The 17358-nt window shown below is 47.1% G+C and overlaps 1 protein-coding gene across 2 annotated transcripts; it reads left to right on the top strand.

Annotated features, from left to right (window-relative positions):
- The first annotated feature begins 7820 nt into the window (after positions 1–7820).
- On the top strand, positions 7821–13568 carry LOC136475564 (probable GPI-anchored adhesin-like protein PGA55). Of its 2 annotated transcripts, XM_066473060.1 has the most exons (14): positions 7821–8080; positions 9365–9588; positions 9680–9734; positions 9842–9970; positions 10481–10608; positions 10697–10835; positions 10933–11182; positions 11265–11343; positions 11439–11505; positions 11607–11664; positions 11762–11843; positions 12024–12341; positions 12466–12660; positions 12797–13568. In XM_066473060.1, exons 1-14 carry the CDS (start codon positions 7972–7974, stop codon positions 13142–13144), a joined length of 2181 nt encoding a protein of 726 aa, XP_066329157.1. In that variant the 5' UTR covers positions 7821–7971; the 3' UTR covers positions 13145–13568. The 2 variants fall into 2 exon arrangements, with proteins under 2 accessions (XP_066329157.1, XP_066329158.1); XM_066473061.1 differs by lacking the exon at positions 9842–9970 and having other exon boundaries at positions 7825–8080; positions 12797–13566.
- The last annotated feature ends 3790 nt before the right edge of the window (positions 13569–17358 follow it).

The raw sequence follows: 17358 nt of genomic DNA, 5'->3' as shown, positions 1-17358 counted from the left end.
TATTATTTATGAATCCACTTGTAATATTATTTTCCGCTGCAACCCTGCGTATGTGATGTGTATTTGCTTAATCACGCGATCTTGGTTGTGATGTTGATTTACCGAGGTCTTTCGGGACACTCGGCGGACTACCGGGTTTATATGAGTGAAAGTATACGCGTGTCAACGTGTTAGCGGGGACAGCCGTACTTGATCTTGTATAAATTGGGCGGTTCTGTTACAATTGCCCTTTGCTGCCTTTGCGGAATGTCCCTACAAAAAAGCCGCCTACCAAGATTCTATGGAGGGTGTCTTTGATAGGGCTCTGTCTGCTTCAGAAACGACTCTGGCAGCAACTCCTTTGATGAAGCATCTTTTTTGCTCTAGCTCATCTGGTTCGAAAAGGTATCAAGTAAAACAACTTCTTTTAACCGTTTAAAATGGATAAAAAGGATAAAATATATGTAATTTTCTTTTTTTCTTCCTTTATTTTTTCTCCTATTCTCTCCTTTCTCCCCCTTCTATCTCTTCCTTATCTGGTCATCCCTCACTGTGCCTTCGCGCACCACCGCATGGACAGACGTCGATTCCTCGTTCATGTTGCCTCCTGTGCCTTGGCCGCAACCGCGCCGCTAGCACCATCTCTGTCCTCCCCCACCCCGCCTCTGCCTCCCCTCGCGCCTTGGCCGTGACTGCGTCGCTAGCTCCTCCCTCTACGCCCTCCCCGCCTCTACCTCCCCTCGCGCCTTGGCCGCAACCGCGTCGCTAGCTCCGTCTCTGTCCCTCCTGCCCCCCTCCCCACCTCTACCTCCCCCGCCCTGCGCCTCACTCGCACAAAGGAAGTGCATTTCGAGGACTCGCATGCACAAAGGAGAAGTTGAATGAAGCTATTTTTTAGCTCCTACAGTGGATTCAGACCCCAAAGAGCGGGTAAGGCTGTCTCCAACAGGAGACCCATCAGGAGACCCAAACCCAAAATGGGGCTTCAACAAAATATCTATAGCTTCCAACAGAGTACCTGTATGGAAAACCTATTTTGGATGTCAGGAGAGATATAACCAAAATTTGAGTATCCTCTCTCCTGAAGTCCTATTTACAGAAAGGGTTTTCTTTTGTGTCTTGTTGTTGGAGAAGATTAAAAATATGTATTGAACTCTTTGTCTATAGCGCTACCCAAACGTAAAATATGTTGTATTTTAGGTAACGGTTGTTGAAGATAGTCTTATATGGAGCAGAGCACTGATGGAGGATCTATTTGGTTCATGGCCACGAGGAGCTACCAAAAAATGCTACCAAAAGGGCCACAGTGTTGAGCAGTCCACGAATTCTAATGCTTGGTCCGGCCAATCTCTCGTACCGTCATTTGTGGACGTGTCCACATTTCCTCGGCCAAAAAAAAAGGCAAAGCACACATAGGTCAAGTGCCGTTCATTGCTTATCACAAAGTGTCGCTATTTTTTTAGAAAAAATGAAAAAAAAGAACTTTCTGCCTCTACCTAATCAGCTCTCAAGATTTTTTTTTGCTTGCCTAAGAAACCATGCTATGGTTTCCTTTGATCAGCCTGAGCTCTCCAAATCGAGTTTGCAATTGAAAGTGCAACATGAGGCTCTGAACAGGGGTGGATTTAGAGGGGTTTATCAAAATTAATCCTTTAGCAAAAGGCTGTTAATGTTTAAGAAAAATTATATATGTAATGGAGTTGACCCGACAATGTTTTCGGCTAGATTCGCCAATGCCTCTTAACCGTGCCAGACATGACTTGGGCACTATACTGCCCGCTTGCACTCTATTTCCAAACTACTTCCTCCGTCCCAGAATAGACGACGTTATGTGATGCGTGTAGGTCAAATTTTTTCAACTTTGACTAGGTTTGTAAAAAAATACGTGCACCATTTATATCTCCAAATAAGTTTATTATGAAAGTATATTCAACGATCTCTCTAATGATACTAATTATGTATTATAAATATTAATATTTTTTATATATAATAGGTCAAAGTTAAAAAAGCTGACTTCTCAACCAGCGAGAGAATGACTTCTATTTTTAAACAGACGCGTACGGAGTACGTGATCTTCTTGGTCGTTTAATTGAACTCGTTGCAGCAATTATTATTGATCGCGATTCAGGGGCAACAAACAAACAAGGAGGAAAGGGGATGTTCACGTCTGATAAAGAAGCGGCAGCATCAGCAGATCACCACGCAACAATCACCATCCGCTTGCCAGTCCTGCACCATCATACCACTGCTGCCTACTCTAGTCTAGGAAAAGGCGTAATTCTAGCTCTATCGCTAGTCAAGCTCTCTAAAATTTAACTAAGTAATATTATAGGATAAAATATACTCTATCCATTTCAAAGTAAACGAACATCTCGTTTTTCTGAGCAGCTAAATTTTTTAAAAGTTAATATATTAATATTATGATGTATAATAAGTATCGTTAGATCGAGCATGGGGTATGCTTTCATAATAATTTATTTAGAGACATAAATGTTGATACCATTTTCCATATCACTAGTCTAATTTAAAAAGTTTGACTTTAAAAAATGAGATATGTATTTATTTTGAGACAGCGAGAGATATTCTATAAAAAATTATATCTTGTAATGAACCTAAAGATACTTAATTAAGTATGGCCATTTCTTATATAAATTTATATTATTATTAAATTAGTTTGACTCAGATATTTATGCTATGTATCTGCTTCTCTCGTCTCTCTAGCGTGTCTAGCGGAGGGACGGAGATTAGGCAAGTGCAAAGGGCCGCAGCTCTGTTCGCTTGGTTTATAATTCGTATTTTTTATCGAACTAACAGTATTTTTTTTCACAACGAATCAGTCAACAGTATTTTCAGTCATGACTTATTAGTCAAACGAGCAGAAGGAAAAAGGGTGGGCCCCGTCGCACCGCAGCAGCAGCCAACAACTCCTGCTCCTCCCCTCTCCCTACTCTCAGGCCGCGCAGCCCTGAATTTTTTGTTTTTCAGCCTTTTTCTGAAAGATTTTCACAAATACGGCCCTGGCAGTATCCGTTCAAAAAATAGACCTTGACCTCGACGCCATGACAATTGGCACCGAGCTTACACGTCTCGGCGCCAATTGCTTATTGGCGCCGAGGTCCAGGGTCATTTTCTACGTGTCGTTGACGTGGCTGCTTGCATGGTGCGGACGCAACATGAGCTCGACACCGTGGATCTTCGTCGAGCTCGGCGCCATATTTTCTGGCATCGACCTCGGTGCCGCTTTCTCTAGCGCCAACCTGCATAACATGGCTGGGCCTAACGTGCATGTCTCCGCTGAAATACTATTATGTCTGCAGTAGAGCCATATCCAGGTAGACTAGAGAGAGTAGTACTAGACCGGTAGACTCAACGAGTACTAGCACATGAATGAATGCCCAAGCTAAGGAGAACCATGTATTATCTGGGCTCACATCCCCATATGGTTTACGGCAATTTCGAGCTATAGTGTGGACAGTAGCAGCAAATTTTCACTTTCTTTTTTTTTTGAAACAAGCAACTTTGACTGAACAACGCATGCGTAATAGTCAGAGAAACATTAACCCTTCAGAGTAGTACTACGTCCTAAAAAATAATGCAATTCTCGACTTCCGAAGGAGTCAAACAATTTCAACTTTTATCCAAATTATACAAAAAATACTAGCATTTTTAATACAAAATAAGTATCAATAGATTAGTGACGGAATATATTTTTGGAATAAAACTTATTTTAGGCATAAATATTAATACTAATCACTGTAAACTTGGGCCCTGTTAGCTTGAACTCAGCCATGGTACAGTGTTTTTCTCTCGCACAATAAATCAACGAACAATATTTTTCAATCTGGCTTTTCAGCTAAGCCAACATAGCCTTCGTTAAATTTTAGATAAATTGACTGGCACGAATCCCATAGTTGCGTCCTTTTTGGAACGAAGGTGGGCTGACCCAGCCCTTATTACTCTTTTTTTCTTTTTTCCTTTATTTTTCCATTCCATGCTGTTGTTTTGCAACTTGTTATGTTGGTATGTCGACGCCCAGATACTGTCCACACTATAGCTCAAAAAAAGAAAGTGAAAATTTACTGCTACAGCTAGCTACTGTCCACACTATAGCTCAAAATTGCCGTGAACCGTATGGGGATGTGAGCCCAGATAATGCATCACATTTCTCCTTGGCTTAGGCATTCATTCACCGGCTAGTACTCATACAGTCTATCACGCTAGTACTACTTCCTCTAGTCTACCAGAACATGGCTCTACTGCAGACATTATAGTACTCCGGCGGAGACATGCACGTTAGGCCCAGCCATGTCAGGCAGGTTAGCGCCAGAGAAAGTGGCGTCGAGGTCGACACCAAAAAATATGGCACCGAGCTCGGCGATAAGATCTACGGCACCGAGCTCGGTGCCAAGATCTACGGCGCCGAGCTCATGTCGCGTCTGCGCTACGCAAGCAGCCACGTCAACGACACACAGAAAATGACCCTGGGCCTCGGCACCAAAGCAATTGGCGTCGAGACGTATAAGCTCGGCGCCAATTATCACGGCGCAGAGGTCAGTGTCTATTTTTTGAAAGGATACTGCATGGGGTGTATTTGTAAATATCTTTCAGAAAAAGCTGAAAATAAAAAATTCAGCCATGCAGCCGCCTGCCTGTCTGCTATATATGGCCATGCAACTCGAGCCCGTCGGCCCTGCCCGAGGCCTATTTTTTTGGCCCGGCCCGACGGCTAGCGGGCCCGGGCTGGCACGGCCCGGAGGAGCAGACCATGCCTGGGCCTTACCCCAGGCACGTGGCCCAGCACGGACACGGCCCGCTCTAGAGCCGGAGGCCCGCTAGCGGCCCGGTCTGCCAACCCCGCGCGGCAGCGCTCCCAGCTCACCTCCCCGGCTCCCCCTAACCCTATCTCCTCTTGCTACACGTGGCCGGATCCTCCTCGGTGGCGTCCACCGCCACCTCCCGCGGGCTGCCCCTGCCTCCTCCTGCCACGTGCGGGTGCACGGCCGCCGCCTCCAGTCAGATCCGCCTCGGGGACGAGCACGCCGATGGCCGCCGCCACCTCCCACGGCTGCCCCGGCGTCCTCCATCTCTCCCTCTTCGTGCGGATCTCTCTCCCTCCCTCTCTCAGCTCAGATCCGGTGGCCTCCCTCTCTCCCTCATCCTCGGTGCACGACGGCACCCTCCCTCCCTCCCCCATCCTCCATCTCTCTCTCCCCATGCGGATCTCTCTCCCTCCCTCCCTTCCTTAGCTCAGATCCGATGGCCTCTCTCTTCCTCATCCTTGGTGCACGGCGGGCTCCCTCCCATCTTCTCCCTCGGTGTACGGCGGGCTCCCTTGTCGTGCCTCCTCCGCTCAGATCTGGTGCAGGTACGATGACCTCCCTCCCTCACTCACTCTCCCTCGGCGGCGCACGGGCGAGCAGATCCGGCGACTCCCTCCCTTCCTTGTTTTCTCTCCTCTTCATCTCGCTCACCCCCTCTTCATCTCCTCTCCATCGCTTGAGGGAGGGCGCCGCCTGCGCAGCTCCTGCCTCCGAGATCCGGAGCTCCGCCGCTCCCAGCTCTGGCGGCCACCTCCTCCTCGCCTCCCCTCGCGGCCGCAGCGCACGCGCCAGCCTTGAGCACGCCGGCAGCCGCCCTCCTCCCCAAGGCCCCCGCGCGATGGCGGGCCTTGAGCCCCCGCCGCTCCTCTACGCCCTCTGCGTCCTAGCGACCCTGCCTGCTCCCGGCGACCTGGCCTACCCTCTTCCCCCTCCTCTCTCTCTATGTCGACACTTAGTGGACCTTGGGCTAGTAGTGGACCTCGGGCCAGTACGACCTGTGAAAATGGCCGTGTTTCTTGGCCCGGTGTGACACAAAAATCAGTCCATAGGGTCGTGGCTGGACGAAGACCAAACCCGTGGCTCTGTGAGATACGGTCCGGGAGACACGGTGTACCATGCCGATTGCCGACCCGTTGACTATCGAGCCGTGCTGGCACGGCCCGTGCGGTGCCGGGCCGGACCGCCCCGTTGGTCATCTATACTGCCTGCCGCTGCTGCTCCCCCCTGTCCTCACCTCGCATTTACCACTCTACTCACTCACTCACCCTCTCCCCTTCCCTTCCTCCTGCTTCCAGTAGTTCCATCTCATCCTCTCCCGCAGAGCACCCAACCGCCGCCCCCACCCCACCCGCGCGCGGCTCTCGGCGTCGCATGCCGCTCGCGCCCTCCCGCGCCGCCGGCCGCCCGTGCTTGCTCCCTCCCCTGCTACGCCGCCGCCGTTCTTCCCGCCGCCGCTGCTGCGGCAACCACTCGAGTCGAGGAGATGCAGATCGGAGGTAAGGCCCGTGCGCTCCCGTTCCGTTTCCGTGCGACCGCGCGTTTCCAGCTTTTGGAGGATTGTGTGCGGAAAGCTCCGGTTTTTCGGGCTTTTGCTCTGCGCCGCGTCGCGTCTTCTCCTGCAACGACGACTCTGCTCTGCTATGTTTCTTGCGATGCTGTGTTACGTTACGGTTTTATGGCTGCGGCCTGCGGATTCCAAGCGACGGTTCTCTCTCGCAGTCGCAGGCGCAGCCGTCTCCTTTCCTTTTCTTGGGTTCTTGCTGTTATCTTATCACTTCAGTTTTGCTCCTGTTTTCTCGTCTTGTTTTGTGATTTTTTTTAGTTACTCGAGCTTTAGTTGCATGCCTGGGATCATGAGATGGGGACCTCGGGCATCTCCTCTCCCGGCCCAGGATCAGGATTAATTCGGCGGTTACTATGTAATCTGCCGTACCAACCATTTCTGGTGTTAAATAAATGTAACGATCCCCAAGATATGATGAACTCTGTGTCTCTGTCCTCCCAACTAGTAGTAAAGCTAGCATCTATCGTCTCCTTCCTTCTGGTTGGGTAAAGATATGGGCGTGTAGTTAATACTAGAAGCTATCATCATCTGATCCTTGAAGAAAGAAAGAAACAAAAAAAAATCTGATTTTGTTTTGCCTCTTTTCTGCCTATATAATAGTTTGGGAAACAAAAAGATTTTATATTTTGGATCTGGATAAAGGTTTAGAAATGCACTCCCTCTCCTTTGTGTGGGGGGTTGGAGGGGGTGGGTCGTCTAATAAAGATGAGACTCAATAAAGATCCATGAATCGTTTTCAGGCAGCAAACACCACCACAGAAAATAAAAGAAATTCCCCGTCCGTCCGCTTTCCTTCCATTTCGCCCAGCCTGCTGCCTTTTGCAATGCCCTCATCACACTTTCCCGGCATCTGATTCGTCGGCATTCATCATAGGACTAACTGACCAAGCAGCAGCAGCCAGCAGCATGTTTTTTTCTTTTCTTTTCTTCCTCCTATCTATCCTATCTTTTCCCTGCCGCTGCTGCCTTAGGGTGCGTTTAATTCGCGAAATGAAAATTTTGGACGTGATGTTTCGCTGATGTTGTAGGGTTTTCGGATATTAATAAAAAAAACTAATTATATAGTTTGTCGGAAAACTGCGAGACGAATATATTAAGCTTAATTAATTCATCATTAGCTACATGTTAGTTACTGTAGCACTTATGGCTAATTATAGACTAATTAATTTTAAAACATTCGTTTTGTGATTTTCAACCAAATTATACAATTAATTTTTATTTTCGTCTATATTTAATATTGCATACATGTCCGGTAAGATTTGTTGTGATAGTTTGTGTTTTTTTTTTTTTGACCGGGCCTTACTTTGCTTCGAGTGTACGGAGTAGTACTGCTGGTCTCTGGATGCTTGTCTCCTTGTCCCAGTCACAGCAGTCCTATAGATAGCTGCCGTTCACTTTGCCCTAAGTTAAGCATGTGCATGTCTATCCGTCCATGCATCATCCCATGCCTCATCTCCTCTCCTCCTCCTCTTCCTCTTCTCGCTGCATTCCTTCTCCCCGAGTCCGTGTAGAGTGAAGACGAGAGAGAGAGAGAGCACTGTGAGATCTTTTGGAGATAGACTAGCCTAGGACTAGCTAGCGGTGAGTGAACCTTTCTGGGTGGTCGATATGGAGAAGAGGGAGAAGCAGGAGCCGGTGGTTGGGCGTCAGCAGCTCGCAAGGAGACACGCGATAGGGAGTGGCTCCACCTCGTCTCCTCCTCCAACTGCTGCCGCTGGTATGTGTTGTGTTGTGTCGCGTTGCGTGCTGTTCCATTGGTGCTTCTCTCGCTCTATCCCTCTCTCTCTCTATCCCTCTCTCCCCGGCCGCCGCCGATGTTCAGAGCAGTAGCAGATGGTCACAGTGCTCTAACCCGGCGGCTGTTCCATCTCTGTAGTCGTCGTCCCCAAAATGCCCCTTATCTTTCTCCTAATGCGCGCTCCTCCTCAAAAGATCAAAACTTTTCTGGTCTCTTTTCCTCACCCGGTGGGGACGCTGGGCCCACTGACCACCTTGATATAGTGTGTGTTCTTGCGATTGTTTTTAAAGGTCCTACTATATCTCTCTCTTCTTTTTTCCCCCTTCGAGAAATCTCCTCCTTTTATTATTGGTTCAGGCTTCAGACAAGACTGACTGCAGCAGCATTGGCTGCAGCTCGTACTATCATGTACTAGGGGTCGTGCTGGAGACCACCACAGCATTTGTCTACTAGCCACTACTAGTACTAACTGATTTTCTCAAATTTCCTCATCCTCTTAGATAGACGATCTAAAAATTTCAATGAACTTAAATTTTGGGAAGTTAAAGTTAGCTGTAAGCGTAAACCGTAGGATGGATGGAGCTTGCCATCTTCAGTTCATGGCCTGTGCTCCTTTCGCCCTGACGTGTAGCGATCCCCTGGCCACAAGATTGAAGCCTTTCTTTTCTGTGGAGCGCCCCAGATTTTTCCTGGTTTTGGATGGTTAGTTTGGGTGAAGGTTTTCGTGAAGAAATTTCCCGAGATACGGTGATGCTGGCTGGCTGCCTTGGGTCGTAACGCTCGCTTGTCACCTACTGCCTACGTGTAGATAGATATGCACGCAAGGCGACCCTTGAAAGCCTTCGTTTTCAGCTTCTTGTCCTTTTCACAGATGCTGCTTGTGGCTCCCCTCATGGAACATGGAGAATTGGAGAGCTTTTAGAGCTCTTCTCTCCAACTTTTCAGATTTTTGGCACTGTCGTTCCAAAAAAATCTTTTTAAATTGTTTCAATGTTTTTTGGCACCGCAATCATATAGTTTTTTCCCCCTGCGTGATCTGCTGTGTGTACTGCTTTCGAGTTTTTTTATTAGTGTAAAAGATTTTTGATTCTGAACTTTTCAGATTACTATCATTTCCAAAAGACCAAATGGCATCAACTGTCCCTTTCGTTTCTTGTTTTTATAGAAAAGCAATTTGTAAAACTGTGCCTAGCTGTTTTAACCGTTAAATTGCCGCGCCATGATTTGTAACGCTAATTGCTGTTGCATATTGTTTGTCTCCAGGTTGTAACGGGAAGGAGAGAAAAGGTGGAGATCACAAGGCAGCATTGAGGCAGAAGAAACTGAAGGCTAAGACCTTGAAGTGGAGATCAAGCAACGGCGACATGAACAGCAAGGTAGAGGCGGGGGGATCTGATCAGGTCTGTGATGATGCAGTACTCTGCTCGATGTCTACAGCCAGCTTCAGCGGCCTGGTTAGTTGGAAAAGAGTGAGGACCCTTGGAAAGGTATCTTTCCTGCCTTTTACCATGTCCGTGTTCAACCATTTGCTTTCTGTTCGTTATGCGCATCTTTGAGCTCATTCTTTCTATTTCAAAGGTGGCTGAGCGGTGTGATGCTGTCGATCCTCCAGTTCCAAGAAAATTAAGATCAGGTACCAATTAACCACACTATTTATTCTTCCGCATGGTCAGAGCAAAGGGAATTCGGCTTCCTCGTCCATTGTTATTTTTTAATTACAGTATACTCGACAAATAAAAGGGCGTACCCAGTGCAAAGAGCTCCCGCTTTGTGCGGGGTCTGGGGAAGGGTGTCAGTGGCAAGCCTTACCCTCGCCTGTGCAATGCGAGGAGACCACGACTCGAACCCGGGACCTTCCGGTCACAGGCGGTAAGACTCTACCGCTTGCACCAGGCCCGCCCTTCTGCACTTATCTATATAATAAAAAATAAAATTAAAAATAGTGCAGCACCAAAATAAGTGTAGTATTCGCATGGGATTCAAGAATACAATTGCAAGAGATTACCTCTGCGATTCACATATAGCCACACTAATGTAAGACAGCTCAATCGAAATACCATTAATTTTAAGTTGACATTTTTTTGTGAACTAAAATTGAAGTTAACAATATGGTTTAACGCTGGGTTGGAGAAACTTGTTAATGTTGTTATTGTTAGACAGGGAACAGTTGATAGTGATCACCTGAAACCTTGGTGGTTATGTGTTTGTGGGTACTTGAATTTCTTTCCAAGTGTTCTGCTTTATCCACAGATGGCATCGTGTAATTAATTAATAGGAAGCAGTTGATTCTGAGTTGTGAGGATGGCATATTGGATGAGTAGTTTCATTTGTGGGTTTTAAGCTTAGATGATATTTCAACTTTTGGCATCCTACTTTCAGCCATAAACAAGCGAGCCGGTCGATTTGCTTCTGCATCATCACGTCATGTCAAAAAGAGGCGTCATCTTTCGGCTATCAGTGCTCAAATTTCATTTGTAGACCAGGAAACAAGATCCAATGGAAGCTCTGTAAATACTTTTCTGCTGCTACAATTTCCTCTGTTTTCTCTTGACGCAAAACTGAAAACTGGTAGTGAGATGCACATTCTGTTTACAGTTGTTTACAGAACAAGAGGAAGCAATTGCTGATGTTTTGCTGTCTCTATCTCAAGTACCCTTTCATAGTGAGCTCACAGCCGACAAGGCTATAGCAGATAGTTCAAACACAAATGTTGCTTCAACTTCTTATTCAAAAGGTTTGTCTGCACTCTTGTCTTTTCTGATTATCATACTAAAAAGGAAGTATTGTGATTTTAGAAAATGTTCATAGTCCTTGTGTGATTGCCCATGCAGGACCTACTAAGGAGGGTGACCAAACAGTCGTACTGCCAAGTGCTGCTAACGAACTGGCTAACCAAAGTGCCTGCATAGATAAAGTGGTGGAACAAACGAATATCGTTCCAAATGTAAATCCAGTGGCTGGCACTACAGATCAATCCAGCAACAAAACCCCACCTTTGTCAGCAACCGAGCAAATACAGGACCTTTCTATGGGAACTGCTGTGAATTTGCCAAGCCCATCTAAAGACACCTCCAATAACAGGTAGAGAACTGCTCATGGAAGCCCTTTGGTCGCTAATCTTGTCCTTTTTAAACTGCATTCTCATGTTTATTTCTGTTTGTAGCACGCGAAAGCAGCAGAAAGTGCAGTTTGATGATAGCAAATGTCACCCTGCACAGAAGCCAGAGGCTCCTCTTTGGCCGGTACTGCACTGTTATCTTTCTGAAAGTACAGGTGTAACCACACCTTCATTTGGTCCTAATGCTTCATGGTTCCCTCAAATATGTTTTTTGTACAGGTAAATTCTGATAAATCTGAGGGTGTGCCACATGAGAGGGAAAATGCCAAGAACAACAGTGCACAAGGTACTCCTACAAATCTAGAACGCCAGAACAGCTGAAGTTCATTAGACTAAAAACTTTTTTTTGTTACTTATCTGCTAATATGTTGCTACTACTTCTATCAGAAATTGCACCTCTGGTTCAGACTCCATTGCCTTGTACCCCAGCTGGGTACTTAATAAAGTAAGTTTCTGTTTAAACTGGTTACATTATTTCTTTTCCTATGAAGACATTATCAGTTGGGTTTTTAAGAAGATGATAAATGTATGACTGTTCCCAGGCCCTCTTCAAGCAAACTGGCAGCTCGCGCCAATACAATTTCTGAATCCACAAACTTCACCACACCTGGAAATCAGAACAAGGCAGGTGCTATCTACTTCATTCTTTGCCTACGTTCTTAACTTGCTTATTCAGCAAATGCAACAGAAATATCATCTGGTTGATCGCTAAAATTCATCTAATCCAAAATGGTTTTGGCCAAGCTACTGAGAAAACTGAATATTTTTTTATCTAGCTGATGGATGCAACGCTGTTGTCTGCAGCACCCTCTGGTGAAAAACGTGGGTGCGCCAAAGGCATGGAAGAGAAGCATCACCCATGTGTACGTGAGCCATGTGATCCAGATGCACGTGAACAAGGAGAAGGCCACCGCTTCTTCGTCACAAATCCAAGCGAAGCCTGAGGAGAGACCCCTCGCCCGCTGCTCGAGGCCTCCGAACGGTGGCTTCACCACCTCGCACAAGGCCACCGCTGCCACGCGGGACGAGAAGTTCTACACGGTGCACTTCGACGTGCGCGTCCCGGCTCACCAGCAGTCATCCACTGGCATCTGCGATGTGGGCGCCAGCCGACAGAAGATTGTGAGCGCAACAGACACTAGAGCTTGGCTACCGTTGATCATGTTTGTGAAAGCTGCTACCAGTAACTGAGCTGCTCTGAACTCTTGTCTAACCGAAGCCGTTGCTGTGCCGCTGCATGTTTCAGGTCAGTGGTGGTTCCTGGCAGAACCTGCCCGCCACGGCATCGTCGGCGCTACCGGAGACGGCACAGCATGTCCAGTACCTGCACCATCAGATGGCACCGCGGCCGCCGCCGCCGCCGCGGGACGCGACGCCGTACCCGTTCCCGCACCTCCCTTACAGCATGGGTAGTCTGGGACACGCCGCGGCGCTTCAGCAGGTAGTTCTTTTTTTTTCCTGTCATCACTCATCACTGCACCATTGCTTCTGGTTTCTTGGCTTCTGCATTGCGTTGCGGTTCAATTCAAATGGCGTCTGACCGATGGCGTCTTGTCTCGTCTCGGGTGGACTCGCAGATGCCACAACAGTACGTGTGCAGCCCTGGGTACGGCCCGCGCGCCAGCCTCCCCGCCGCGACCTCGTCGGCGATGATGATGAAGCAACTGCAGCAACTCATGCCGACGCAGCAGCAGATGATGTGGCAGTACCATGTGTCGCAGTACCAGGCGAGGCCGGACGCTACGCATTCCCCGGCGTCGGTGTCGGCGGCAGCGGCGGCGTGGCACGGCATTTCGTCATCGCTGCGGCCGATGGGCATGCTTGCTCCCCCGGCGTTGCCGTCGCCACCACGGCCGCCGCAGATGGAGCTCTTGTGCGCGCCATATCAAGGTGGCAGGCAGCCGCAGCAGCTGAGGTTGATGTAGCTGGCCTCACTTCTGCTGCTGCTGATCAGCTGATTGATACTATTCAGACGCACTAATTTATAGAGTATATACTACTTATATAGCAGTTAAAAAAAGGGATGTTGCAAAAAAAATGAGATCCATAATGTTGCGTTTTTATATACTCGAGAAACAGGGTTTATGCATGGTAGCAGAGGGGACTGAAGAGGGAGGGCTCAACTGTAATTAACAGGTTTAATCTCTGCTGCAGTTGCATAATTAATGGAGTAGTAGTACTGCTACTATACTACAACTAAAAGGCTCTCTATATCTGAAAAAAAGTGATCATTTCGCCGCCGCTGGCTCGGGTCACGTGACATGCATGCGCATGTTGGAGGCTCTGCCTCCCTGACATGTGGGGCCCTGCATGCACGCATGACGTGTACAAACCGTGCTCCATGCCACGTCTTATGTAGCAAGGTAAATTGGATGCATATAAAATATACCGACTTATTAATTATGATATAGTATTTTTCTTTCATAATAAATCAGTCGTAGAAACCAGCACGGGCTACGGCACACATCAGACTCGTGGTTCTACATGGGGCGAGTCAATCACGGATCCATACAAGTAGATAGAGAAAGACCATAGACGTTTGATTATTTTATTTGTATACACGTGACAGCATATCATGGATGGTCGCACTGAAGCTCTATGCATATTATATATCCACCTAATTTTTTCGGGTCCATGCAGTGCCATCTATGCTTTGCTGTGTGGGGCCCATGCGCTCAAATTTCTCAAGATACGAGCTACATCTATGAAGGTGAGAAGTATACGGATGGGACGTATTTACATCCATTCTCTCAGCATAAGAGCATCTCTAATGCTATCTAAAATAGACCCCTACTTGCATGTTTGGATAGCCATCCATTTTGATCATATCTATTTTTTCTTCTAAATCTAGCAATACTATCTAAACTATAGCCCTCAAGTTCATTCTAAAGTCAATGACATGTGGACCCACATGTCTTCTTCCTTCCCTCATCGCCATCTCGAGCGCTCGGGTGAGAGGGCCGCCGCTGCGGCATCCACACCACCGGGGAAGCGCTAGATCTGCCCTCGCCGGAACCGGTCGTCGAGTGCTCCCTGTGGCTGGGGAGTAGGAGACGGGCTCCGGTCGGGGAAGACATGTGGCGAGGAGCCGTGCGACGGTTGTGGAGGCAGGGAACGGCTAGGGGTGGCCAGATCCATCCGCCATTAGCTTTGAGACGTCACCGTCGAGGTCTAGGAAGGGCACGACAGCAGGCTCCCTTGGGGCAACAGCATGGGAGAAGCCGCGAGCGAGCCACGACGGACGAGCACGGGTTGCAAACGGCGAAAAAGAATTTTAGGTGCTCATGTGTTGAGTCAACAGAAGTAGGTAGTTGGAGAGGAGAAGTAGGGGCTAACAAATTTATGTGGCGAAATAGGTAGCATGCTAGAGTGGGTTTTTTAGCCTTCGCTACCAAAAATTCTATGACTCAAGTAAAGCAAGAAAATCAATGTAGAAATCAAACTATTGTGACGTGTATAAGTGGCATGCTACGCGTGCCTTCACTTGTTCATCGCTTATATGGGTATAATTGGTTGGGTAGTATGCAAGCAGTCCGTCGTAGTTGGATGCCTGAAATAGGCCCTAGACCTAGCCCGTGATGCAAAACCGTAGCCCTAGCCTGGCTCTCGTGGTGCACGACGTGAACATAGGGGACCCAATTGACGTGTGATGAACACAGCTGGGCAACCAAACAACATCGTCCACGTGCCATATGCTAGCTCGCATGTTGCGGAAATTTTTTTCTTTCCGTGGAGCCTGGCTCGCCTGGTTCGTGGTGTACTGGCATGAACACAGGGGAACCACCACTCACTTGACGTGTGAACAACACAGCTGGACAACCAAACAATAGGCTAGAGCTTAGTTGGACAGTTAGACTAGGATGCAATCATGGAACCAAACACGCCTTACACGGATTAGCCAGGCTAGCGAGGGCTTGGTTTCCATATGCTAGCGAGGCTATGCTCGACTAGAAACCGAACACACCCTGTGGGTGTGATTCGCTACTTGAATACTCCTAAACTGACTCGTAAGTTCTTAACTCTCGACCCGTCTAGGTTGAACCAGTCTCATGGACTTAGCTAGGCTAGTGAGGGTTTGGTTCCCATATGCTAGCCAGGCTAGGCTCGACTTGAAACCGATCACAACCTGTGGGCGTGATTCGCTTCTTGAATGCTCCTAGCCTGGCCGTAACTCTCAACCTGTCTATATGGGTGTAGGTGCAAGCGTTTGGTTATTTACTTCCGTGGTTTCTAAATCGGTTGAGAAATTATTTGGTAGCTAGGGCTAGACATAATATTCCTTGATGCGTATGATTTAGGTGTGCACCTTAATTGCATTTGTCGGAACTAGCCGCGATAACCAAGGCCATGTTTAGTTACTACAAAACTCCCAACTTTGACACTATGCAAAAAGAAGATTCCCCGTCACATCAAACTTACGGTACATGCATGGAGTACTAAATGTAGATGCAATAAAAAACTAATTGCACAGTTTGGTTGAACTTTACGAGACGAATCTTTTGAGCCTAATTAGTCAATATTTGGACAATAATTCACAAATACAAACGAAAGTGCTACAGTATTCGCCGTCACATCGAGCACTGTACAAACGCCAACTTTGCCACGAACTAAACGAGGCCCAAAATGTTCCGTGTTTCTAGTGAGTCTGGTTCGAGCTGTACGGCTACACGACGATAGCCTAGCCTGAGCGCTTACTTTTTTTTTGACTAATTACTTATTTTTATTAGAAAACCTGTAACAACGTACTTTGAAGAATTAGTTCCTCATCGGCACATGTTAAGTCTATAACATTATGCATGTCTACATATATCATAGACACACCCAATGGTATGTGAGATTTGGACAAAGTTTGAGTCTAATATAGTAGAAGAATTTTCAGAAATTTTATGAGTACATGACACATTAAAAAAAAGCAACTTCAGAGCCAAAACAAATCAAGGAAGAGATAAAACAGCCTACATGACACATAAATCTCACTCGATGGGGTTTCTCTGTTCTTGCCACTCAATTCAATCAATGTAGTTCCACTATGTTTTGAAACTAGAAATATAGTTTGAAGTATGTATAAAGTTTTTTTTACACAGTTTTGGAGAGAGAAAGATTGGTCCGTAGACCATATTGCCCCTACGGTCATCTTTCTCCCTATGACTCCTCCCTTCTCTCTTCCCCTGCTCAACAGAGGACCAGTGGCGAAGCTATAGGAAATTAGAGGGTGGTGCATTGGCCTTGTGGGTGTATAAACAAGTCTAATATGAGGTGCATATATGGTAGAAATTTAATCAAATTCACTGTTTATATATTTTTTGGGTGGTGCATTGGCACCCCCTGGACATAACTTACCTTCGCTCGATGTGGGGGTATGGCCATACGCCGATCAGATAACGCCATACGCCGCCGACCAGACATTCCGTCCAAAGCTAAGTCACGCTTTAATATTTTTCTAATTATTCTCCAATCTTCGTATATCGCCATAATATTTCTCCGAGTTGTTTTCTCCATGTTTGCTTTCCAAACGATTTTCTGAACCCCCGAACAGTCATGTTGACGCTCGGATGTCCCCAGAGATGGCCCTGTCTCCGGCTCCTCCCTACACGTGCACGAGCGTCTGTCCTCTGCGTTATGGGTGGTCGGCAGCGGCTCCTTGGCGACGCTTGTTCCTCCTACACGTGCACGGGCTTCGCGCTCGACGTTATGGACTATAGGCTAGCTAGGGCTGGAGACTCAGCTATACACTAACTGGTCGGGCGGTATATATTAAATATAAATACATCTTCACACCAACTGACCGCCGAGCTACATACACTATTTCATCACCATTGCTGATTTTTCTCCAGAGTTCTTATATTTTTACATCATGTACTACCCGTTCTACATATTTGTATTGTAGGATCATCACCTGGTGCTCGGACTTCTCCACCGATCAACTTTTTTTGTTACTTATCTGCTAATATGTTGCTACTACTTCTATGGTATCGAGGTTTTTGACTAAGTACATTTACCAAGTTACACCGCCGTACCGTTTTGCTATAAAATTTTCTCCTTGGTAATGTTCAGGTGTTCAAACGGGAAATCCACAACGGGTTGATGACATAGTGTTCTCTCAAGGTAAACAAGAGGAGATGGTTTTGGAGGAAGAAAG

This window comes from Miscanthus floridulus, chromosome 8 (genome assembly GCF_019320115.1).
Source record: "Miscanthus floridulus cultivar M001 chromosome 8, ASM1932011v1, whole genome shotgun sequence".
Classification (NCBI taxonomy): Eukaryota; Viridiplantae; Streptophyta; class Magnoliopsida; order Poales; family Poaceae; genus Miscanthus; species Miscanthus floridulus.
The sequence above is the reverse complement of the archived record's forward strand: the minus strand, read 5'-3'. Positions and strand labels throughout refer to the sequence as shown.